General features: G+C 45.6%; 1 protein-coding gene across 1 annotated transcript in view; it reads left to right on the top strand.

Moving 5' to 3' along the window:
• The window catches only part of LOC139242257 (uncharacterized), a gene marked incomplete at its 3' end in the record, with an annotated part of 78,464 nt that overhangs the window by 13,253 nt on the left and 39,012 nt on the right, over positions 1–26,199 (top strand). Inside the window, exon 4 of the mRNA XM_070870293.1 lies at positions 942–1,142. Coding sequence (XP_070726394.1) covers positions 942–1,142 — 201 coding nt within the window. The remainder of the gene's footprint in view (positions 1–941; positions 1,143–26,199) is intronic.

Genomic DNA, 26,199 nt, shown 5'->3' on the forward strand with positions numbered 1-26,199 from the left:
TCTCTGTAGGTCCAAGCTCTTATCTAGTGAGGCTCCATACTGGGAGCAGAGACGTGAAAAATTCCCCCATGATAACACAAAATTAATTGGGAAATGTCAGAGCTGAAGACTAGACAGATCTGTCTGGACATAATGCCTATTGTACGAATTTTTTTTTCCGTTCATGGGATGTGGGCCAGCATTTATTTCACATCCCTAATTGGCCTTGAGGAGGTTGTGGTGAGCCACCATAGCAGTCCGTTTGGTAAAGGTACTCTGGCAGTGCTGTTAGGGAGAGTGTTCCAGGATTTTGACCCCGTGACAATGAAGGAACGGCGATATATTTCCAAGTCAGGATGGTGTGTGATTTGGGGAGGAACTTGGAAGTGATGGTTTTCCCATGCGCCTGCTTCCCATCTCCTTCAAGGTGGTAGAGGTTATGGGTTTGGGAGGTGCTGTCGAAAAAGACTTGGCGAGTTGCTGCATTGCATCTTATAGATGATACACACTGTAGCCACGGTGCACCAATGGTGGAGGGAATGAATGTTTAAGATGGTGGATGGGGTGCCAATAAAGCAAGTTGCTTTGTCCTGGATGGTGTTGAGCTTCTTGAGTGTTGTTGGAGCTGCACTCATCCAGGCAAGTGGAGAGTATTCCATCACACTCCTGACTTGTGCCTTGTAGAAGGTGGAAAGGCTTTGGGGAGTCAGGAGGTGAATCCCAGCCTCTGATCTGCTCTTGTAGCCACAGTATTTAGGTGGCTGGTCCAGTTAAGTTTCTGGTCAATGGTGACTTTCAGGATGTTGATAGTGGTGGATTCAGCAATGGTAATGCAGTTGAATGTCAAGGGGAGGTGGTTAGACTCTCGCTTGTTGGAGATGGTCATTACCTGGCACTTGTGTGTTGGAAATGTCTTTTGAATTTCAATTATTAAAATGACCCATTTGAAATTGCTCATACAGGAAAAACTGCAGGAATACATAACCATGCAGAAAACACCTAATAAAGAGAGAACTCTGCAGAATATGAAAATAGCAGCATTGAAAACCGTTGAGGTTTATGCTCCATGCAAGATTTTGATTGGGAAAGAGTTTCTAGAAACACCTGGCGTTGATGACACCGATCCATTGGCATTAAAACTAATCAATGATGTACTGGATGAGGTAAGTCATTACATCACCTTTGTCATCTGTCTTCTTTCTCCCATCACCAGCTCAGAGATTTTCACCTGGGACATCTAGCTAGTGGGGATGAGGATCTTGTAACTTGAGCACGAGGCAGCTGGAGGATTAGGGTAAGGATTTGGCTACAGTGGAGTCTGTGGAGTTGCCTTCCCTTGTCTGTGGAGGCACTGGACTCTGATCTCATGGGTCTTATAATGAAAAGGAGGATATTGGATAAACACGTGGAGCTACTAAAGGTGCTCCCCCAGAACGTGAGGCAGATGACACGGGTCTTGATTCCGTTCACTGGCTTCATATGCAGCATCGCTGGGAAACTTTTTCCTCTAAGAGATCAATAGAATTGTGCAGCTTCATTTCAGAATGTGACCATCCTCCACCACCCCCCCCCCACCCCATTCCCCTCCCCCAACATCAGCTTGCAAGGAGGAGGCAGTAACCCTGGAGGCCCTGGCTTGGAGAGAGCTCTCCATTCCAGCCTTCAGACACTTGGGGTCTGGGAACAGGAGGCACCTTCTCAGGGCTTTCAGGATCTGCAGGGAGTCATTTGATCTGCCCTCTCACTTATCAGAACCCAAAACCTAGGCCAAGAACCAGTAATTTGGCTGGTTGGGTTCCCTAAGTTCCAGGGAGTGATCAATGACATGGATCTAGGCTTTTATGTTCTTTTTCAGAGGAGTGGCAACTGTATGAATAGGAAGGGGTTGTACACTCTCAGGGCCCAAGTTTCCACATGATTTGCGCCTGATTTTTAGGACTATCTTAGAAATCGCAATTCTCCACATTTTTTTTTCTGCAGTTCGAGTCAGGTTCGAGTCAGGTAGAACAGTTCTACTTTGGAACAGAAGTTTTTCTTCAAAAGGGGGCGTGTCCGGCCACTGACGCCTGATTTGAAAGTTTCCACAGTGAAAACGTACTCCAAACTAAAGTAGAATGGAGCCAGTGAAGATTTTTGTAGAACTGAAAAAACCTGTTCTACACATTAAAAAATCAGGCGCAGGTTACAAATTAGGCGTCCAGAACGAGGGGGGGGGGGAAGGGAACTCATTAAATTCTACAATAAATCCTTATTTATACTTCTACAAATATTATACAAATAAATCCAACCTGAATAAACATTTATAAGCAAAGAAAAGATTAAATAAACCATCTTCCTACCTGTGTGAAAGTGCTTCAGCCAGGGAGAATTCTGCAGCCGTTCGTGCCGCTGAGCGGGAGTGGGGGGGGGGGGAGAAAGCTGTTCGTGCCGCTGAGCGGGGGGTGGCGGGGGGAGAAAGCTGTTCGTGCCGCTGAGCGGGAGGGGTGGGGGGGGAGAAAGCTGTTCGTGCCGCTGAGCGGGAGGGGTGGGGGGGGAGAAAGCTGTTCGTGCCGCTGAGCGGGAGGGGTGGGGGGGGAGAAAGCTGTTCATGCCGCTGAGCGGGGTGGTGGGGGAGCAGAAAGCGGTTTGTTGTTGTGGAGGGGAGGGAGGGGAAGGAGACAGCGGTTTGTTGCCGCGGAGGAGAAGGAGACAGCGGGTTGTTGTTGTGGAGGGGAGGGAGGGCAAGGAGACAGCCGTTTGTTGCCGCGGAGGGTGGGGAGGGGAAGGAGACAGTGAGAAGGGTAGCCTCAGTGCTGATGTGCTGATGGCAATGTGATTTTATTAAAAAAAGTTCAAAAATTAAACAGCTACAAAGAACTACAAAAATGGCCGAGTGCCAATGTTTTTTTTCACACTGAGCATGCGCGAACGCTCCAACGCGCACGCGCAGCGTTGCCGGCAGGAAAAAAACTAATTTAAATAGTACCCGCCCCCTCCCACTTACAAAATCGGCGTGAGTGTAGGCTCCGCCCCCCTGGGCGCCACGCCAAACAGACAAGGAGCTGCAAAGCGCTCGAGAATAGCGCGTTTTTTTTCTGCTCGGAGGGGCGCCCGTTTTTTATCGTGTGGAAACTTGGGCCCTCAATGTGTAGATTGTGTGTGACCATCACCATAACACCTTGCAGGATGCCCTGGCAGCACAAACTATGCCTTTGTTCCCAGGTAGTTAACAGTAACCCCGCTGTTTGCAGATACTCACCGAGTGAAAGACTGGTTCCTGGGAGGCTGATCATACACACAGTTGCCCTGGCTCATGACCTCCCTGTGCCGTTCCTTATACTGCAGCACAAGAGAAAGTACAATGAAGTCCATGCTTTCACTAAATCCATCATAGAGCACATGATAGGCATGCTGAAAAGACAGTTGTGGTGCCAGGATAAATCAGAGTATCCTGCTATATCAACGGGCCAAAGTGTCCAGCATCATCACTGAGTACTGCATGCTGCTCTATTTGGCTGTTGATTAAGGCAAGAATCAGGAGGAGCAGCTGCCAGACTCTTCAAGAGGGGAAGAACCTGAGGAACTGGAAAAGGATAAGTTGGTTCCATCTTGCAAGCAGCTGGATCCACATTAGTTAATGAATATATTTCCTGACAGACCTTGGTCTGTTACTGCACCATATTCCTCCCACCATCTGACCATTTGACCCACAAATTTCTGTAATAGTAACTACAATCCCAGAATAAAGAACCTCTGTCCCAGTGACATCAGTCCTCCGTCCAGTTCAACACTTATACCAGATGAAAGTTCCTAACACAAAATACCATGTGCTAAATTCATTATTCTTCATTATTCTTCCAAATCCAAATAAATATCCCTGAACCTAATAGTTGTTTTCTTGCTGCTTTTCTATTCTATCAGTGTGTGCATGTTATTCTCTTCTAATTAATCTTTTCGATGGTGTGTCCATGATAAGAGGAGAGGTAGCTGAGTCTTACTGAGAGGCTCTTGAGATCAACATAAGAACTAGGAGCGGGAGCCGGCCATTCAGCCCATTAATTTCAAGGTGGCTTTTGACCTCCATCACCATGAACTCTAGATGGTCCTCCTTGAGGCTGTTGTCTAAAAGTTTTAACTTGCCTTCTACGGCCAGATTTGGGCTTTGAGTGCGTCCGCAGAGTGGCTGGGTGCTGCTCAATTCTTGCCTCCTCAGTGAAGCCGGAGCATCTATTGAATTGTTGCAAATGCGGAGAACCTGCCCCAACTATTAAACGATTCAGAGGGTGGAAAAACACAGCATTTCCATCCAGCCAAAACAATCTATGAAATTTCTAGGGATAAATAATCTGTACCTTCACCTACCAAACTCATTTGTTGATGTGTCTTTCTTAGTTGGAGTATTGGGAGCAGTTTTGGTTTCCACGCGATAGGAAGGATGTTGAGGGAATAGAGAGGGTATAGTGCAGATTAGTCTGCTATAAGGAAATACAAATGTGAAGAAAAGCTTGAAAAATTGTGGCTATTTTCATTGGAACAGAGATTAAGTGGTGATTTGATAGAAGTGATTACAATTCTGAAGCAATTTGATAGATTAGTTGGAAGGAGACTGGAGGTAATTTTGACTTTGACCAGCTTCTTTTTGATATTGTTTAAGATATCGTCTGACTCAAAGAAACATAGAAACATAGAAAATAGGTGCAGGAGTAGGCCATTTGGCCCTTCGAGCCTGCACCACCATTCAATAAGATCATGGCTGATCATTCACTTCAGTACCCCTTTCCTGCTTTCTCTCCATACCCCTTGATCCCTTTAGCCGTAAAGGCCATATCTAACTCCCTCTTGAATATATCCAATGAACTGGCATCAACAACTCTCTGCGGCAGGGAATTCCACAGGTTAACAACTCTCTGAGTGAAGAAGTTTCTCCTCATCAGTCTTAAATGGCTTACCCTTTATCCTTAGACTGTGTCCCCTGGTTCTGGACTTCCCCCACATCGGGAACATTCTTCCTGCATCTAACCTGTCCAGTCCCGTCAGAATTTTATATGTTTCTATGAGATCCCCTCTCATCCTTCTAAACTCCAGTGAATACAGGCCCAGTCGATCCATTCGACTGCACAGCGATCATCGCCCTTAAGCGAAATGCTTATGTCATGAAAAGGTTGCATGTTTGCATGGATAAAAGCAAGCCAGATTTTGTTACATTTTGTGAAGACCTGCTGAGCACTTTTCCTCTGACAAAATTGACTTCAATGACTCAAAGTTGAAGGATCCTCTCTAAAGCAGGAAACATTGACAGCCTGACATTACTGTATCCTAATATATTCAGATAATCTTGTCCCATATACTCACAAAATCTATTCATGCAACTAATGAACATATGAAAATATCCAAAATTTCAATTAGAATATTCTCAACATCTACTGGGATTGCATCCCTTGCAGATTGGGCATATTAATGCATGATGTGAGCAAGGCATCCAGGGCCTATCACTTCCCTTTTTAAGCTTGTCTTTACTTTGTTGTGCACATTTTCTCTTCCATGTCTGTGCAGGCTGCCAAAGTTTTTGTTTGTGTTATCTGCTGACAATGCCACAACTTTATTTATTATCTCCGTTGCAAAAAGTTCTGACGTCTCCGTTAAGTTCAACAACATCCATAAGTTTAGTTTGCACACATGAACTGCCTTTACAAGCCTTGAAATAGTGAAACAAGACAGGAAGCAATTTTACATATCCATTATTCAATGCATCAAAAGACAGTGACAAATATTGAACATCTTTTAGGTCTTCAATTAGTTCATCATTTGCCCATGGAGAAAAAACATTTGCAACTGTTGCTTCAAGCGTTGTCTGCGCTCATAAGAATTTTGGGTGGGTGACATTTTTATTTAAATTGGAAGTACAGACTATTGACCTGAAACTGTGATTATGTCTAATGGTGTGATATGCAAATATTCCTGCTTGCTCACTCTGCGTTGGCTCAACTTGCAAAAAAAATCAGTAACAGTACTTGAACTAGCAGCTTTATGTTTAGTGGTACCTTTATGTACTTTTATAAATGTCCTGTCTCCACTCGAAATGGAAAATACTGACTGGCATAATCACTGGCATATTGAATATAATACAGTTGCTTCTTTTCCAATTGGTCGTAAATATGCAAAATCCTTTTGAAGCTGGTCATTAAAGCAGCAATTACACTTTTTTGTCAACACCATTTTCACTTTACATACACTGAATCTCAAATCTTGTGTATGTTCTGGCAATAGTGCTGTACCATCTAACTCGTCCCCGAATATCCTAACTTTTAATTTCTCAATTTTAAATCTGTCCAAACAAACTGAAATTTTCCATATAAGGTTTGAAACACCCTCTGTCTCAGAAGGTTTCAGAAACCTCTTCCTGGTGGGAGAATGTAGAGCTTGCCTTATTTAAAAAAGACACGCACCATGTTGATCTCTGAGGTAAAGTAAATCCACTCACTTACAGCTCTCACTGTGCCCTCAGCTTCTCCGGTGACTCAATTCCCCAGAGTGTAGTGCGGCCCGAGCTATCGATGGGGTCTTTTGTCAACCGCGTTGCATTGTGGAAAGGCGGGGCCGTCATCGTCTCCTCCATTCAGTGGGCTCCTGGAATCTGTTCTTGAGCTTAAACTGGCCAGACATGGGACAAGAATCTCTCCTCCGGGGTTTCTGTACATTTGTGTTTAAAAAAACAAAGATCGAATTTTTCCAGTTTATCCAAAAATAAAGCTAAAATACAACTCTTGCCAACCAGCAGACAAATGAATATAGCTCTATTCGGGGATGAGTTTCCTCAACCAGAGACCCTTCCGGGGACATTGTTTGCCTGGGGACACATTGTTTGCCTCCGGAAAATGGGGATGAATTGTCAGCCTACAAATATCAACTGTGCCTTAGTCCTGCTCATTATATTATGATCACTATTGCCTAGATGTTCCCCTACTTTTACTTCTCTTATCTGCTCTGGCTCATTCCCCATTATTCAATCCAATAGCGAATTCTCCCTTGTTGGGCTTTTTAAATATTGGGTTAGAAAGGAGTCCTGTACATATTGTAGGACCTCCATTCCCTTATCCCCTTTACCTACCTCTTCTGTCCAGTTAATACCATAGAAACAAAGAAAATAGGTGCAGGAGTAGGCCATTCGGCCCTTTGAGCCTACACCGCCATTCAATAAGATCATGGCTGATCATTCCCTCAGTACACCTTTCCTACTTTCTCTCCATACCCCTTGATCCCCTTAGCCGTAAGGACCATAACTAACTCCCTCTTGAATATATCCTATGAACTGGCATCAACAACTCTCTGCGGCAGGGAATTCCTTAGGTTAACACCTCTCTGAGTGAAGAAGTTTCTCCTCATCTTAGTCCTAAATGGCCTACCCCTTATCCTAAGACTATGTCCCCTGGTTCTGGACTTCCCCAACATTGGGAACATTCTTCCCGCATCTAACCTGTCCAGTCCCGTCAGAATCTTATACGTTTCTATGAGATCCCCTCTCATCCTTCTAAACTCCAGTGAATAAAGGTCCAGTTGATCCAGTCTCTCCTCATATGACATTCCAGCCATCCCTGGAATCAGTCTGGTGAACCTTCGCTACACTCCCTCAATAGCAAGAACGTCCTTCCTCAGATTAGGAGACCAAAACTGTACAAAATATTCCAGGTGAGGCCTCACTAAGGCCCTGTACAACTGCCGTAAGACCTCCCTGCTCCTATACTCAAATCCCCTAGCTATGAAGGCCAACATACCATTTGCCTTCTTCACCGCCTGCTGTACCTGCATGCCCACTTTCAGTGACTGATGAACCATGACACCCAGGTCTCGTTGCACATCCCCTTTTCCTAATCTGCCGACATTCAGATAATATTCTGTCTTCGCGTTTTTGCTCCCAAAGTGGCTAACCTCACATTTATCCACATTATACTGCATCTGCCATGTATTTGCCCACTCACGTAACCTGTCCAAGTCACCCTGCAGCCTCCTAGCATCCCCCTCACAGCTCACACCGCCATCCAGTTTAGTGTCATCTGCAAACTTGGAGATATTACACTCAATTCCTTCATCCAAATCATTGATGTATATTATAAAGAACTGGGGTCCCAGTACTGAGCCCTGCGGCACTCCACTAGTCACTGCCTGCCATTCTGAAAAGGACCCGTTTATCCCGACTCTCTGCTTCCTGTTTGCCAACCAGTTCTCTATCCATGTCAGTGTATTACCTCCAAGACCATGTGCTTTGATTTTGCACACCAATATCTTATGTGGTACCTTGTCAAAAGCCTTTTGAAAGTCCAAATACACCACATCCACTGGTTCTTCCTTGTCCACTCTACTAGTTACTTCCTCAAAAAATTCCAGAAGATTTGTCAAGCATGACTTCCCCTTCATAAATCCATGCTAACTTGGACCGATCCTGTCAATGCTTTCCAAATGCGCTGCTATTTCATCCTTAATAATTGATTCCAACATTATACCCACTACTGATGTCATGCTGACCGGTCTATAATTACCCGCTTTCTCTCTCCCTCCCTTTTTAAAAAGTGATGTTACATTTCTTTGTTCCCCATTATAAATTCACCTGAATCCGACTATGTTTGTCTTCACTCATCTTTTTCTCTCCACATATCTATAGAAGCTTTTGCAGTCAGTTTTTATGTTCCCAGCAAGCTTCTTCTCGTACTCTATTTTTCCCCTCTTAATTAAACCTTTTGTCCTCCTTTGCTGAATTCAAAATTTCTCCCAGTCCTCAGGTTTGCTGCTTTTTCTGGCCAATTTATATGCCTCTTCCTTGGATTTAACACTATCCTTAATTTCCCTTGTTAGCCATGGTTGAGCCACCTTCCTTGTTTTATTTTTGCTCCAGACAGGGATGTACAATTGCTGAAGTTCATCCATGGATGTTTAAATGTTTGCCATTGCCTATCCACTGTCAACCCTTTAAGTATCATTTGCCAGTCTATTCTAGCCAATTCATGCCTCAAACCATTGAAGTTACCTTTCCTTAAGTGTAGGACCCTAGTTTCTGAATTAACTGTGTTACTCTCTGTCATGTATGTAACCTTCATGTAACAACACTGCAATACTGTATATACTTGAGAAATGCACACCTTGACCACAGGGGGTGAACTTGTGGAAGATACTCCTCACCTGGTCATCCAAGTATATAAAAAGGGAGGTCCCACGCAGGGTCATCACTTCTTGGTTCTGTGAATAAAGGTTCAGGTCATAGAGTGACCTTGTCCATAGAATGTGCCTCGTGTGGACTTGTGGTATTGTGTAAGGACTTTACAGTGGTGACGAGAAACGGGAATTAACGACCCACGAGAATGGCCACCGGTAGCACAGAGGAACGGTACTGTGTTGAAGACTGGGACGATTTCGTTGAGAGGCTTCAGCAGAGCTTTGTCACGAAGGACTAGCTGGGAGATGCAGAGGCCAAATAGCGAAGGGCTCATCTACTGACCAGCTGTGGACCTAAGACTTACACGCTCATGAAAGACCTGCTAGCACCCAAGAAGCCGGCGGACAAAACCTTTGAAGAGCTCAGCAAACTAATCGGTGGGCACCTCAAACCGGCGAGCAGCATACACATGGCCCGACACAGATTTTGTACCCACCGATGTCGGGAAGGACTGAGCAGACCGGAATTCGTTGCGGACCTCCGGCACTTGGCCAGCCTCTAAGTTCACAGATGCCTGCAGGGGGGAGATGCTCAGGGATTTCTTTATTGAGGCCATCGGTCATGCCGGGATTTTCAGAAAGTTAAAAGAGACCTTGGAAGCGGCGGCGTTGCTGGCTCAGACTTTTATGGCGGGGGAGGAGGAAACCAAGATAATATGTGCACGCAACTCTACCTCCAACGTGGCGATGGATCAGGGGGTCAACATCATAAACATGACTCAGAACCCAGCAGGCAGGCAAAGGCAGTTCGACACACCCCAGGCAGCAATAGACCCCAGAACAGGCTTTCAACACAGACAATGGCAGGCTGAACGGACATTTACGCCATCCTAGTGGACAATGCGTTCTGGGATGGGGCCATTGACACCCACTAACAGGGTGATCAAGAGCAGTCAAAGGGACAATCAGCGAGGAATGCCTTGCAACAGCTCTTTTGTTCACACCAATGGGAATCTCAGTTCATGCTGGAGGTGTGGGGGCTGCACCCCACTGGCACCCGCAGCCTCTGATGGTGGGGCCCTGGGTGTGCCTCGCTGCACCGCACTGAATCCCCAATCTCGGACTGTGGGAAACCATGGAATGTCACAACAATACTTGAACCACTCAGGAAAGGGCCTGGTGCCTTAATGAGCGCCTCCTGCACCCTTTCCAAGGTGAGTACAACAGTGGGGGCTTCATCCATCACCTCCCCCTTCCCCTCCCCCTGACCCCCATGCTCTTTGTCTGGAAGGAGGGATTGGAAGATGTTCTCCTCTTCAGGCTCGTCCGGGTCTGAATCTTCTTCTACATCGTCAGGGTTGGCCTCAAGTTCTGCAAAATATAACAGAACAGACAAATGGTGAGCAACAAAGGAAGGGGCAGGGTGGGTGGCCTGAGTAGGCTCACACAGCGCAGGCAGCAGGCTGATTTGAAGGACCACAATGAATGATAGCACATTGCATTAACCGAAGCATAGCTGACGGAGACATCCCCATGAACCGAAGCATGGCTAGCCCACGCAGTACTTAACATTTAGCAAAGCCAGATTGTGGAATTTGCAGGACTTACCCTCTCTCTCTCGAGTGTGAGCCCAGCTTGTGCAGTGGTGGTTGCTTTTCTCCAGGCAGGACCTATCAAAGTAGCGACCCTCTCTTGCAGTGGTACAGATTTGCTATGCCTCCTCCTATTTGAGTGCTTCCCATTTGTTGTGTGCCACCTTTCTCTGCAAAGATGAAAATATAACTTTTTAGAGAGGGTGTCTGTTATGTATTAATGCTTGGGGGTCACCAGACACCAGAGAGCGCCGTGGTTGGAGGTCATCGGGCTGTACGCATGTGGCATGTGTGCTTGGTCATCTGTATATAAGCTGGGTGTCTTTGTCACTCTCGGGCTGGAATAAAGATGGATCAGGTTGCACCTGAGTGAGTTTACAGTAACCAGACTCTTGAGTCATTACAATTGACGACGAGGTAATTTAAGAACCTTCGCATGCACAATGGGCAGGGTTGAAATCCTGGAGAGATTCGTGGAGGGCGAGGATTGGGCGGATTTTGTCGACCGCCTGGATCAGTATTTTGTGGCCAGTGGCATGGAAGCAGAGACCTACGCAGTTAAGTGCAGGGCAGTTCTCACCGTTTGTGGTCCGAAAATTTACGGCCTCATGAAGTATCTTCTCTCGCCTGTACATCCGGCGGAAAAAGGGTACGAGGAATTGTGTACATTGGTGGGTAACCATCTGAAGCCACAAGAGGGGATCGTCATATCACGCTTCCGTTTCTACACGCATGTTCGGTGCTGAGAGCCAGGTCGTGTCGGGATTTGTCGCCGACCTGCGACGTCTTGCTGAGCCGTGTAAGTTCGGGAACATACTGGAAGACATGCTGCGTGGTGTTTTCGTGATAGGCATCAGCCATGATGCGATCCTCAGGAAGCTGTTGGCTGCAGAGATGCTGGATTTGAAAAAGGCCATCGCAACTGCCCAGGCATGCATGACGATGGATGACGATATCATCGACGAGTCGGAGTTCCACGGCAAGCAATGTAAACAAGATGGCATCATTTTTGGGCAGAGCTGCTTACGCAACACCTGCCTCTGCTCAAAGCCTGCCAACTAGTTCAAACCAGATTTCACCCTGTCGGCATTTGGGGGCATCATCGGCCTCATCAGTGTCGCTTTAGATAATACTCATGCAATAGATATTCGAAAGCGGGGCATCTTCACAGGATGTGTCCACAACGGAGCAAGCGTGGTGCGGCTCACCACGTGGTTGATGAGGACCAGTTCAGTATGGCCCGGATACGCAACCCGAGGAGGAAGTGAACGGACTGTATTCGTTCCTGAGCAAGAGCCAGCCGATAGTCGTTAATGTGAAGCTGAATGGCATGTCAATGGAGCTGGGCATGAGTGTGAGCCAGTCGATAATGAACCAAAGGACATTCGACAAGCTGTGGGACACTAAGGCTGCGAAACCGAAGCTGAGTCCAGTCAATGTCAGGTTGCGTACTTACACTAAGGAACTCATACCGGTGCTCAGCAGTGCAGCAATCGAGGTGTCATATGATGGTGTGGTTCACGAATTACCATTATGGATCGTCCCAGGTAATGGTCCAATGCTGTTCGTCAGGAATTGGCTCGAGAAAATCAAGCTGAACTGGAAGGATGTCAAGATGTTGTCCTTGGTGGATGATACTTTGTGTGCTCAAATATTGAAAAAGTTTCCTTCTTTGTTTGAACTGGGCATTGGTAATTTTATAGGGGCCAAGATACGATTCACCTGGACTCTAATGCAAGGCCTGTCTATCACAAAGCTCGGTCTGTTCCGTACATGATGAGGGTTGAAATTGAGCTTGACAGACTCCAGCGTGAAGGAATCATATCACCGGTCGAGTTTAATGAATGGGCCAGTCCCATTGTTCCTGTGTTGAAGAGTGATGGCACTGTCAGGATTTGTGGAGACTAAAAGATTACGATTAACCAATTTTCGAAACAGGATCAGTATCCGTTACCCAGGGCTGATGACCTGTTCACCATGCTAGCTGATGGAAAGTCATTCACGAAACTGGATCTGACATCGGCCTATATGACCCAGGAGCTTGTCGACACTTCGAAGAAACTCACCTGCATCAACACCCATAAAGGACTGTTTGTCTACAACAGGTGTCCTTTTGGGGTTCGTTCGGCTGCAGCCATATTTCAGAGGAATATGGAAAGTTTACTGAAGTCCATTCTTAGAACTGTCGTGTTTCAAGATGACATTCTGGTCACAGGTTGCGACACTGCTGAACATTTGAACAATCTTGAAGAAGTCCTACAGCGTCTGGACAAAGTGGGACTCAGGCTGAAATGCTCGAAGTAAGTTTGTATTAATGGCACCTGAAATCGAATTCCTCGGGAGGAAGATAGCTGCTGATGGCATCAGGCCCACTGATTCGAAAACCAAGGCCATCAAAAATGCACCCAGGCCTCAGAATGTGACGGAGCTGTGTTCGTTCCTGGGGCTACTCAACTACTTTGGTAATTTCTTACCCAGATTGAGCACTTTACTAGAGCCACTGCATGTGTTACTAAGAATAGGCGATAACTGGGTCTGGAGTGCATCTCAAGATAGAGCCTTTGAGAAAGCCAAGAATCTGCTATGTTCAAACAAGTTGCTTGTTCATTATGATCTGTGTAAGCGTCTTGAATTGGCCTGTGATGCTTCATCATATGGGGTTGGCTGCGTACTCCCAACAAGCAAATGAATCGGGCAAGCTACAACCTGTTGCGTATGCTTCGAGAAGTCTGTCTAAAGCGGAAAGAGCTTACAGTATGATAGAGAAAGAAGCTTTGGCCTGTGTGTATGGGGTAAAAAAAAATTCACCAGTACCTGTTTGGTCTTCGTTTTGAACTAGAAATGAATCACAAGCCACTCATTTCATTGTTTGCGGAAAACAAAGGTATTAATACCAATGCATCGTCCCGCATTCAAAGGTGGGCGCTGACATTGTCTGCCTTTGATTACGTCATCTGTCATAGACCTGGTACTGAGAATTGTGCCGATGCACTGAGTCGTCTGCCCTTACCCATAACTGAGATGGAGATGCCTCAACCTGCAGATCGACTGTTCGTAATGGATGCTTTTGAGAGTGAAGGAAACCTGACACTGCTCAACAAGTTAGGATCTGGACCAGCCATGACCCTATTTTATCGGTTGTGAAACGATGTGTGCTCAGTGGTGATTGATTTGCCATATCTATGGAGATGCGTGAGGAGACCAAACCTTACAACCGACGCAAGGATGAGCTGTCCATTCAGTCAGACTGTTTACTGTGGGGTAATCGTGTAATCATGCCGAAGAAAGGACAAGAAAAATTTGTATGTGAACTTCATAGCACTCATCCTGATATTGTCATGATGAAGTCCATTGCTAGGTCTCATGTATGGTGGCCTGGAATTGATTCTGATCTGGAATCATGCGTGCATCAGTGCAATACTTGCACGCAGCTAAGTAAAGTACCAGCGTAATCTCCGCTGAGTCTTTGGTCGTGGCCATCCAAACCATGGTGGAGGATCCACATTGATTTTGTGGGCCCGTTCTTAGCAAAGATGTTTTTTGTCGTCGTAGATGCATATTCTAAATGGATAGAGTGTGTTATTATGTCATGCAGCACATCTACAGCTACCATTGAGAGCCTTCGTATCATGTTTGCTACTCATGGTTTGCCTGACATTGTTGTGAGCGACAACGGATCTTGTTTCACAAGTCTTGAGTTTCAGGAGTTCTTGAAACTCAATGACATCAGACATGTGAGGTCAGTTCCATTCAAGCTTGCTTCTAATGGTCAAGCAGAGCGTGCTGTTTAAACCATCAAGCAAAGTATGAAATGTGTAACTCGGGGCTCACTGCAGAGACGGTTGTCATGTATATTGCTCAGTTACAGATCAAGACCTCATACGCTTACTGGGGTTCCTCCTGCTGAACTACTGATGAAGAGAAATCTCAAGACCAGGCTTTCTCTTGTTCATCCTGATTTGAATGATCATGATTTGAATGAAAACAGACGTCAAAGTGAGCAATGGTGTCATGATCATGTTGCCGTGTCATGTGACATCTCGGTCAACAATCCAGTTTATGTACTGAACTATGGTCAAGGTCCAAAGTGGATTGCCGGCACTGTTATAGCCAAGGAGGGTAACAGAGTGTTTATTGTCGTGCTTAAGAATGGGCAAACAGGCAGGAAACACCTTGACCAGGTTAAACTGCGGCACACGGATGAACTAGAATCGAGTGAGGAAGATGCAGTCAGTGACCAACCAACCATTGTTCACTCATCAGAAGACTCTGCTGACATTACTGACTCTGAACGTTCAGTCTCTGATGTGGTCATGACCACTCCCATCAGATCGGCTACTCAGCCCTCAGTCTCAACGGACTCAGAACGCTCGCCCAAAGCCAAAGTTGAACTGAGCCGATCAACTCGTGAGAGGAAAGCCCCAGACCGTCTTAATTTGTAAAAAGACTGTTGTTAAAATTTTAAAAGGGGGCTGTTGTTATGTATTAATGCTTGAGGGTCACCAGACACCAGAGAGTGCGGCGGTCGAAGGTCATTGGCCTGTATGCATGTGACATGTGTGCTTGGTCACCTGTATATAAGCTGTGTGTCTTTGTCAAGCTGGCACTCTTGGGCTGGAATAAAGATGGATCAGGTTGCACCTGAGTGAGTTTACAGTAACCAGACTCTTGAGTCATTACAGTGTCTTTCTGCTGGGTGGGACATATATAGCTGGTCACTTTTACAATTGCAATCCCATTGAATAAATTAAAATATTACTTACACTAACTACTTGACCAAGGTCCTGCCATTTCTTTTTGCCCTGGCCTCCAGACCTCGGGATGGTCACCATTGCACAGTAATCTTCTGCAAGTTGGTTCCAGCGTTGTTTCTTTTCTTTTGGTGAAACTTTTATGTGACCTCTGCTGGTGTCCAGCTCGTGCCATTTGGCCTCAATTACAGTAACTAGTGCCTCCATTTCATTCTGTAAGAAACTCTTGGTCCTTGAGCCGCGTTGGATCTTGTATTGCAGCTCCGATTTTCCACTGAGAATTAAAGTTCTCACACACGCTCTTTAAATATGGCCGAATGCAGACCGGGAGCTGTACTGCGCACGCGCACCCATAGGAATCACGTCAAAAACATCCTTTTTTTTCTCTCACATGTGCAGAAGGGGGGACATCGTTTTTTCCGGCGCAGGCATTAGGCTCCAACCCCTCCCTGAAGCTAAAGGACAAGCTGCGCAGCGCCGCGCCAATTTCAAAAAATAGAACGGGGAAAGTTGCTACTTTTCTTTTGGAGTAGTTGGGGCCAAGAAAAACGGGCGTAACTCTGGCAATACGCCAAAAAATGGCATTGGGGAACATTGAGCCCATAGAATGATTCCAGCACGGATGAAGGCCATTCGGCCAGTCGAGCTCGTGTCAGCTCTCCGCCCTTTCCCCTTGGTCCTGCAATTTTTTTTCTTTCAGGTACTTATCCAAGTCCCTCTTAAAAGCCTTGATTGAGTCTGCCTCCACCACCCTTTCAGGCCGTGCATTCCAGATCCTAACCACTCGCTGCGTAGAAATTTTTTTTCTTATTTTGCCTTTGGTTCTTTTGCTAATCGTCTTAAATCTGTGTCCTCTGGTTCTTGACCATTCTCCCAATGGGAACAGTTTCTCTCGATCTACTCTGTCTAGACCCCTCATGATTTTGAACATCTCCATCAAATCTCTTCTCAATCTTCTCTGCTCCAAAGAGAACAACCCTGGCTTCTCTAGTCTGTCCACGTAACTAAAGTTCCTCATCTCTAGAATCATTCTCGTAAATCTTTTCTGCACCCCCTTTAAGACCCTCACATCCTTCCTAAAGTGCGGTGCCCAGATTTGAACACAAGTTTCCAGTTGAGGCCGAACCAGTGTTTTATACAGGTTCATCATCATTTCCAAGTTTTTGTACTCTATACCTCTATTTATGAAACCCAGGATCCCGTATGTTTTTTTTAACTGCTTTCTCAACCTGCCCTGCCTCCTTCAACGATTTATGCACATATACTCTGTTCATGCACCCCTTTTAGGATTGTACCCTTTCGTTTATATTTCCTCTCCTCATTCGACCAAAATTAATCACTTCGCACTTCTCTGCGTTAAATTTCATCTGCCACATGTCTGCCCATTCCACCAGCCTATCTATGTCCTCTTGAAGTCTATTACTATCTGCTTCACTTTTCACTATACGTCCAAGTTTTTTGTCATCTGCAAATTTTGAAATTGTGCCCTGTACACCCAAATCCAAGTCATTGATATATATCAAGAAAAGCAGTGGTCCTGGAACAGACCCCGGGGAACACCATTGTATACCTTCCTCCATTCTGAAAAACAACCTTTCACCACCACTCTGTTTCCTGTCACTTAGCCAATTTCTTTTCCATGCTGCCACTGTCCCTTTTATTCCATGGGCTTCAACTTTGCTGGTAAGCGTATTATGTGACACTTTGTCAAACACCTTTTGGAAGTCCATGTACACTACATCAACCACATTGCCCTCATCAACCTTCTGTTACCTCATCAAAAAACTTGATCAAATTGGTTAAAGACGATTTGCCTTTAACAAATCTGTGCTGGCTTCTCTTAATTAATCCACACTTGTCCAAGTGACTGTTTATTTTGTTCCTTATTATTGTTTCTAAAAGCTTCCCCACTACTGAGGTTAAAGTGACTGGCCTTTAGTTGCTGGGTTTATCTTTACAACCTTTTTTGAACAAGGGTGTAACATTTGCAATTCTCCAGTCCTCTGGTACCACCCCTGTTTCTAAGGAGGATTGGAAGATAATGGCCAATACCTTTGCTATTTCTTCCTTCACTTCCCTCAGCGTTCTAGGATGCATCCCATCTGGTCCTGGTGACTTATCTACTTTAAGTGCAGCCAGCATTTTTAGTACCTCATCTTTATTCATTTTTATCCCATCCAATATCTTCTCTGCCTCCTCTTTCACTATGTCTATGGCAGCATCTTCTTCCTTGGTGAAGTCAGATGCAAAGTACTCATTGAGCACCTCAGCCTTACCATCTTCACTCATAGGTCACCTTTTTAGTCCCTAATTGGTCCCATGCCTCCTCTTACTACCCTTTTACTATTTATATGCCTCCCTTTGGATTACCCTTTATGTAAGCTGCCATTCTATTCTCATACCCTATCTTTGCCCCTCTTATTTTCTTTCTCATTTCTCCTCTATACTTTCTATATTTAGCCTGATTCTCAGATGTATTCTTGACCTGACATCTGTCATACGTGCTCTTTTTCTGCTTCATATTACTCTCTATCTCTTTTGCCATCCATGGAGCCCTGTCTTTAGTTGCCCTACCTTTCCCCCTTGCGGGAATGTACATCGACTGTACCCAAACTATTTCCTCTTTAAAAGCAACCCATTGTTCCATTACAGTTTTGCCTGCCTATCTTTGATTCCAATTTACAAGGGCCAGATCCATTCTCATCCCACTGAAATGTGCCTTCCTCCAATTTAGTATTTTTACTCTAGATAGCAAATCTAAACCTTATGATACTATGATCACTGTTCCCTAAATGTTCACCTACTGACACTTGCTCAACTTGAGTTACCTCATTCCCCAGAACTAAATCCAGCAATTTCTCCTTCCTCGTTAGGTCGGAAACATACTGATCAAGGAAGTTCTCCTGAAAACACTTCAGAAATTCTCCCTCCCCCCCCCCTCTGTTCTTTACACTATTTCTATCCCAGTCTATAGGCTCAATTTTCCCCAAAGCATTTTTTTGGCGTACTTGAAAAGTTACGCCCAATTTTTAGGGGTCTAAGTACGGCAAAAAAAAAATCTAAGTTTCCCCATTGGATTTCTTAATTTTGGCGTGGCGTAACCCGACTTTTAGTTTTGGGGGTGGAGTCTTGATCTGCGCCAAAAAGATCGGGCTGCCATGGTAACCAGGGACACAATGCAAGCTGAGACTGCAAAGTGAACCATACAGCCAGCTCAGAACACATTAAAAGAATTGAAAAACACAGAGCAGCAACTTACCTCCAACCCCGCCCGAAGGGCTTGCCGGTCCGGTCCCATTCTCGGTCCCCAATCTCCCGGTCCGGTCCCATTCTCGGTCCCCATTTTTTCTCTCTTGCTCTCTCACTTTCTTGCTCGCTCTCTCTCTTTCTCTCTCTCTCTCTCTATCTCTTTTTCTCTCTCTCTCTGTGTGAGTGAACCGGGGACCGAGAATGGGACTAGACAGCCTTCGGGCGGGGTTGGAGGTAAGTTGCTGCTTTGTATTTTTCAATTCTTTTAGTGTGTCCGGGCATCTGCTTTGCCGATTTCCTTACCTGCGCCGATTCCCTTAACTCTCCTGAAGGTTCTTCTGAAGAGACCACATATGCTCGCCTAACATATGCTGGTCTAAGCAGAACTAGAGTAACTCTCAGCATGGCCAAACTTCCCTAAATGGCCAGAATTGGTGTAGGTGGCAGGTTACACTCCCTTTGGCTGAAAAAAAAACTGAACAAAAAAAATCATAAGTAACTGAGTTACGCTAGTGCAAATTGATTGGGGAAACTGTGGTTTTTCAACTTAGGCCAAAAAGAGCAGCCTGCTCCAAAAAAACAGTGCAAATCACTAGGGAAAATTGAGTCCAATATTCGTATAGTTGAAGTCCTCCATTATCACTACTCTATAATTCTTGCATCGCTCTGTAATTTCTTTACAAATTTGCTCCTCCATATTTTTCCCACTAGTTGGTGGCCTATAGAATACACCTAGTAAAGAAAGAAAATACTTACATTTATATAGCGCCTTTCACAACCATCGGATGTCTCAAATGCTTTACAGCCAATGAAGTACTTTTGGAGTGTAGTCACTGTTGTAATGTAGGAAATGCGGCAGCCAGTTTGCGCACAGTAAGCTCCCACAAAAAGCAATGTGATGATGACCTGATAATGTGTTTTGCTATGTTGAATGAGGGATAAATATTGGCCAGGACACGGGGGATAACTCCCCTGCTCATCTTCAAAATAGTGCCATGGGATCTTTTATGTCCACTTGAGAGGACAGACGGGGCCTTAGTTTAATGTCTCATCTAAAAGACAGTGCCTCCAACAGTGCAGCACTCCCTCAGCACTGCACTGGAGTGTCAGCCTAGATTTATGTGCTCAATTCCCTGGAGTGGGACTTGAACCCACAACCTTCTAACTCAGAGATGAGTGTGCTACCCATTGAGCCACAGCTGACACACTCTAGCCATATCGATTCCGTCCTCGACCCCACCAGGACTTCGCTTCTCTCCAGCACTGTAACATTCTCCTTAATCAATACCGCCATAACATCTTCTAGCTTTCTTTCCCTATCTTTCCTAAACACCTTATATCAAGGAATATTTAATACCCAATCCTGCCCTTTTTTGAGCCAGTCATCTGTTATTGCCACAACATCATATTCTCATGTGCCTATTTACGCCTACAGCTCGCCAACAATTTTTATTATGCTCTGTGAATTCGCATACATACACTGTAAATCTATCTTAGACCATCCTGTATTCTCTCTTAGTCTGACCCCACCTAATACCTTACTATTTCTTGCTTTAGTGCTATCCATCTCGCCCAATCCTTTTCCCTTCGGTTCTTCTTTCTACTGCAACATCCTAGTGCCCATTCACTGCCAGCTCAATTTAAACCCTCCCCAACAGCACTAGCAAAGGATATTGGTACCTGCTCTGTTGAGGTGCAACCTGTCCGGCCTGTACAGGTTCCACCTCCCCCAAAACTGACCCCAGGAATCTGAAGCCCTCCCTCCTGCACCATCTCTCCAGCCATGTATTCATCTGCTCTGTCCTCCTATTTCTATAGTCACTCGCACAGTAGTAGAGATTACAACCTATGAGGTCCTGCTTTTTAATCTATTTTCTAGCTGCCTAAAATCTGCCTGCTGGACCTCATCCCTCTTTCTACCGATGTCGTTGGTGCCAATTTGGACTACAACCGAGAAGGTTGCTGGGATGTTGGATGAGATAAAAAATAGATACCGACGAAGTAGTAGAAAGGCTGTTAGTAATTAAAGTGGATAAGTCACTCAGTCCAGATGTGATGCATCCTAGGTTGCTGAGAGTAGTAAGAACAGAAATTGCAGAGGTGCTGGCCTCGATCTTCCAACCCTCCTTCGATACAGCGGTGGTGCCAGAGGACTGGAGGATTGCAAATATTACACCCTTGTACAAAAAGGGAAGAAGGATAAACCTGGCAATTACAGGCCAGTCAGTTTAACGCAGTGGTGGGGAAGCTTTTAGAAACAATAATCTGGGAGAAAATTAACAGCCACTTAACAAGCATGGACTAATAAAGGAGAGCCAGCACGAATTTGTTAAGGGCTAATCATGTTTGACTAACTTGATTGAGTTTTTTGATGAGCTAACACAGAGGGTGGATGAGGACAGTGCCGTTGATGTATATATGGACTTGCAAAAGGCATTTGATAAAATACCACATAATAGGCTCATTAGCAAAATTGAAGCCCAAGGGGCCAGAACGGCATGGATACAAAATTGGCTAAGGAACAGAAAACAGAGAATTGTGGTGAATGGCTGTTTTCAGACTGGAGGGAGGTGTACAGTGGTGCTCTCCATGGGTCAGTACTAGGACCATTGCTGGTTTTGATACACTTTAATAGTTTGGACTTGGGGATACAAGACCTGTAATAAATTTATAGTCCTTTTGGACTGTCTGTTCAGTCATTCGAAGCTGCTTCCATATTGCTAACAATTATGATGTTTATTTAAGCATAAATAAGACTTCATTCATGCAATGTGTGAGCAGCAGTTTACAAGGAACAATTGAGAGTTATATTACCCCGTTGATCCTTAGGCAGGGCTGTGACTTTGTCCCTTGTACTTCGTGCAATTCATCCTCGTCCACCCCCAGCTCGAACCTCTAATTTAAGAGTGGCTACAGTCCCCACAGTTCTACCCCAAAAATCTAAATTGTGGCGAAATTCATCCAATCATCTAGCATCCTTAGCCCCATTCTACCCAATCATGGGATTGGCACGTACACGTCCAGGCACAGACAAGGCCTGGGCCTCCCTTATATTTGATTTTAGCCTCTCTATGAGCTGTCCTTATTCAGCAGTTAATGGAGACCTTGGGGTCAAGTTTCAGCCTGAGTTGCTCCTATTTTTTTGGAGCAACTGGTTTAGAATGGAATATATTAGAAATTGCAATTCTCAGCATTTAGTTTGCTCCAGTTCTAGTCAGTTAGAACAGTTTCATTTTGGAACAGATTTTTTTTTCAAAAGCGGGCGTGTCCGGCCACTTACGCCTGTTTTGAAAGTTTAGGCAGTGAAAATTTACTCCAAACTAACTTAGAATGGAGTAAGTGTAGATTTTTGTATGCTCAGAAAAACCTTGCCTACACTTTACAAATAAGGCATAGGTTACAAATCAGGCGTAGGGCATGAGGAGGGGGTGGGGAAGGGATGTAATTAAATTCTACAAGCATTCAACAGTCTTACTTATACAAATAAAGAGCCATCCTCAATAAAAAATTATAAACAAAGCAAATACAAAATATTGAATATTCCTACCTGTGAGAAGCAGCAGCAGCCTTCGAGCTGCGGTCCTTCAGGCCAGCTTTCCATCTAGGAGACAGGGGCGGCGACAGTGACTCGACGGCAGCCGAAGAAACACCAAGCAGCCTTCGAGCTGCGAGGGAAGCTGAGGCCATTCGGCCACGGGATAGGGGCGGCAGCAGTGGCTGACAGCGGCCGAAGACACAGCAAGCAGCCTTCGAGCTGCGAGGGACGCTATTCGTCCAGGGGACAGGGAGAGGCAGCCAGATAGCCAGTTTGAAACTTAAATCTGTAATTGCAAAATGGGTGCTGCATTGTCAACACCGCGGATTATACAATGGTTCGCCAGCAATTCACTGCATAGGAGAAAATTGATTGGAGCTCACCGCACCAGGAACGTCATAGCCCGTAAGCTGATGGGCAGGAGACCTTACCCACGTCGGCAATATCGAGCCAGGCGCTCATACCTGGACATGAGCGAGGCTGATTGTGTCAAAAGGCTGCGTTTCTGCAGAGAAGTTGTCGTTGAGATCTGTGATCACCTGAGAGCGGATTTGCAGCCCAGCAGCAGAACGTCAACTGCCTTGTCTGTTGAAGTGAAGTTAACAGCTGCACTTGCCTTCTATGCCTCAGGATCGTTTCAGGCTACAACTGGAGATGTGTACGCCATCTCTCAACGTGCAATACATGGCTGCGGTTACCAGGTCATGGCTGCACTGTATGTGCGAAGGAATGACTTCATCAAGTTCCCAATGACCGCGCAAGCGATCCATGAGAGAGCTGTGGGCTTCTTCAGGATTGCTGGCTTCCCAAAGGTACAGGGCTGCATTGATTGTACCCACATAGCCTTGCGAGCACCTGTGGAGGATTCCGAGCAGTACAGGAATAGAAAAGGTTTCCACTCCATCAATGTGCAGCTTGTGTGTGACGACAAGCAGCGCATCATGTCAGTCGATGTGAGATGACCTGGCAGCACCCATGATGCGTACATCCTACGCGACAGCGTTATATCTGACATGTTTGAGCAACAGTCAGAAGGGCAGAGCTGGCTACTGGGAGACAAAGGGTACGGCCTGACCACCTGGCTCGTGACGCCCCTACGCGTGACACGGATGGAAGTTGACCGTCAATACAACATGGCGCACATTGCGACATGCAGCATCATTGAGAGGACCGTTGGCATATTGAAACAGCGATTCCGATGCCTGGACCATTCCGGAGGCCACTTGCAATACTCTCCTCAGATTGCCGGTCACTTCACTATTGTGTGCTGCATGCTGCATAACTTAGCCATCATGAGGCAGCAGGAGCTGGTAGTGGAAGCAGAAGACCCACATGAGGGTCCAGTGCCTGATGATAGTGATTTGGAAGAGCAGGATGAGGATGATGACGACGATCAGGAAAGCATGCAAGTGCCTGATGCCGGAGCACGAGGTCGGAGGAGGGCCGTCCATCGTGCTCCTTTAACGATTGCTCGAGCCCTGCGCCAGCAGCTCATCCGTGAACGCTTCAATTACTGATGCCTGAGGGCTCTGCGACCACTATTGCGCATGGACATGTTTATTTTTTGGAGTTGTTCCTACGTTGTGTTGTGTTAATGGAACATGATTCAGTTTTAATGAAAAAATATTTTATTGAAAAGTTAACGTCACTGTAATAAAATATTTGTTGTATCAAACTACTTTTTAACATGACTCTTGAAGATCACTTAAAAACTTTAAGATCACTTATAAACTTGTAAAGTAACAAAACAATTTCAATGTGAAAAATCTTACACTTAAGATCACTTAAACTTCAAGATCACTTTTAGGTGCAAAATTTAAAAAGTTACAAAAAGTGAGAGCATTTACACTATAAGATCACTTAAAAATCCTAAGATCACTTATAAGTTGTAAAGTTACAAAACTTACAAATCTATTTCAATTTGAAAAACACTACTACAGCTACATCAAGAACAAGAACAAAAGCAGCAAAGATAGGCTGCAACCATCTCTCATCCACATCTCAGTGAATGTTCACTTCTTCATGAGGGTGTCATTTGATTGGCGGGACTGTGTGCCCTTATTGCAGCAGCTATCTCCATGATGGCCTGTGCCGTCACTTGCATGCCCTCCCTGACGGCCTGTGCTGTCGATTGCACTCCCTCGGACATTCCTCCCCTAATTTCCCGTGTCATTACTGCTATTTCTCCCGTCAGTACTGTCACCTCTTCACCCACTGCATTGACGCTGCCGATGAGTGATCGGGTAAGCTCATTGGTCTCCATACCCAATGCCACAACCTGAGCCACATCTGTTCCACGTTGCATCTCAGGAGAGCGTGTCTCCAATCTCCTCTCTGCCTGGGTCTGCCTTGCGGCACCTCTACACTGGGAGGCGCGGGTTCGGACGCTTGGTGTTCCAAACGGCACCACTACACAGGGAAGCGCGGGCTGGGACGGTGGGGCGCTCGGTGTTCCAGACGGCAGTACTAGAGAGAGAGGCACGGGCTGGGACGGTGGGCCGCTCTGTGTTCCAGACGACAGCACTCGAGTGCGAGCTGTGGGCTGGGATGGTGGGTGAATGGGTGTAAACTGCTCCATTATCTTACCAGTACCACTGGGACCCGCAACATCGGAATCAAAACCATGGAAGGTGGAACCAGAACCTATGCGAGTGGGAGGCGCAGGCTCGGATGGTGTGCACTGGCTGTAAACTGCTGCATTACACCAGCAGCACCACTGGGACCCGCAACATTGGAATCAAAACCATGGAAAATGGAACCAGGACCTATGCAAGGGGTTGAAACTCTGATGCCCCTTAATGGGGGCTCATAAACATTAATTTGGAAGCTCTCCCCTGTAGACATTTCAGTTAGCGCCGCCATCATCCAGTCTGGATCATCCGCATCTGGTTGTACAGGTTCTTGTTCTGTATCTTCAGGATCCTCAGGGTTGGCAGCAGCAGCATCGTCATCATCATCATTATCATCATCATCATGTTCTGCAAAATATATCACAACAGTCAAATGTTTAACAGCAAGGGAGGGGGCCGGGTGGGTGGCATGAGTACTCTCACACATAGCAGGCCAGACAGCAGGTTGATTTGAAGGGCCACGGTGCATTTTCAGGACTTACCCTCTCCCTCACGTGCGGGCCCAGCTTGTGCTGTACTGATTGCTTTTCTCCATGTACGACTCATCATAGCAGCTACCCTCTGTTCGAAGGGTGTCAGTGGATGCAGATTGGGCGTGCCTCCTCCTGTTCGAGTTGCTTCCCTTTTCTTGTGGGCCAATTTCTTCTGTAAAGAGTAAAATATAACTTTTTACTGAGTGCGTCTTTCTGCAGGGTGGGACATACAGATCGTCACATTACAATTACGATTTCATTAAAAAATGAAAATATTACTTACACTAACTACTTGACCAAGGTCATGCCATTTCTTTTTACACTGGCTTCCAGATCTCATGGTATGCACCACTGCGCAGTAATCTTCTGCAACTTAGTTCCAGCGTGTCTTCATTTCTTTGGGTGGCACTTTTATGCGACCACTGTTGCTGGTATCTAGCTCCTGCCATCTCTGCTCAATGACGTTGACTAATATCTCCACTTCCTCATGCAAGAAATTCTTTGTTCTTGGTGGACGTTGTTCCATTGCTGTATTGAATTGACACTCTTATTTTTCAAAACACACAGTCCTTATTTTGCATGAACCTATGCAGCACTTGTTCTGGAAGTTTAGCAGTGAAAAGCAGCATTCACTGATTTCAGCAGTTTATTTCTTCAACAGTGCTGCTAAAAGCTATCCTTCAGGCACAAAAAATCACCAAAATTCAATCCCAAGCCTTTCCAGAGGTCCACAAGACAAATCAGCACTTTTCTTCAAGTTCCTTTAAAAATGGCCGAGTGCCAATGTTTATGGGCTACTGCGCGTGCGTGCGCGCTTCAATGCGCATGCGCAGGGCTGCTGGCATGATGTTCTCTCATTTGACTTAG

Source organism: Pristiophorus japonicus, unplaced genomic scaffold (assembly GCF_044704955.1).
Source record: "Pristiophorus japonicus isolate sPriJap1 unplaced genomic scaffold, sPriJap1.hap1 HAP1_SCAFFOLD_1275, whole genome shotgun sequence".
Lineage (NCBI taxonomy): Eukaryota > Metazoa > Chordata > Chondrichthyes > Pristiophoridae > Pristiophorus > Pristiophorus japonicus.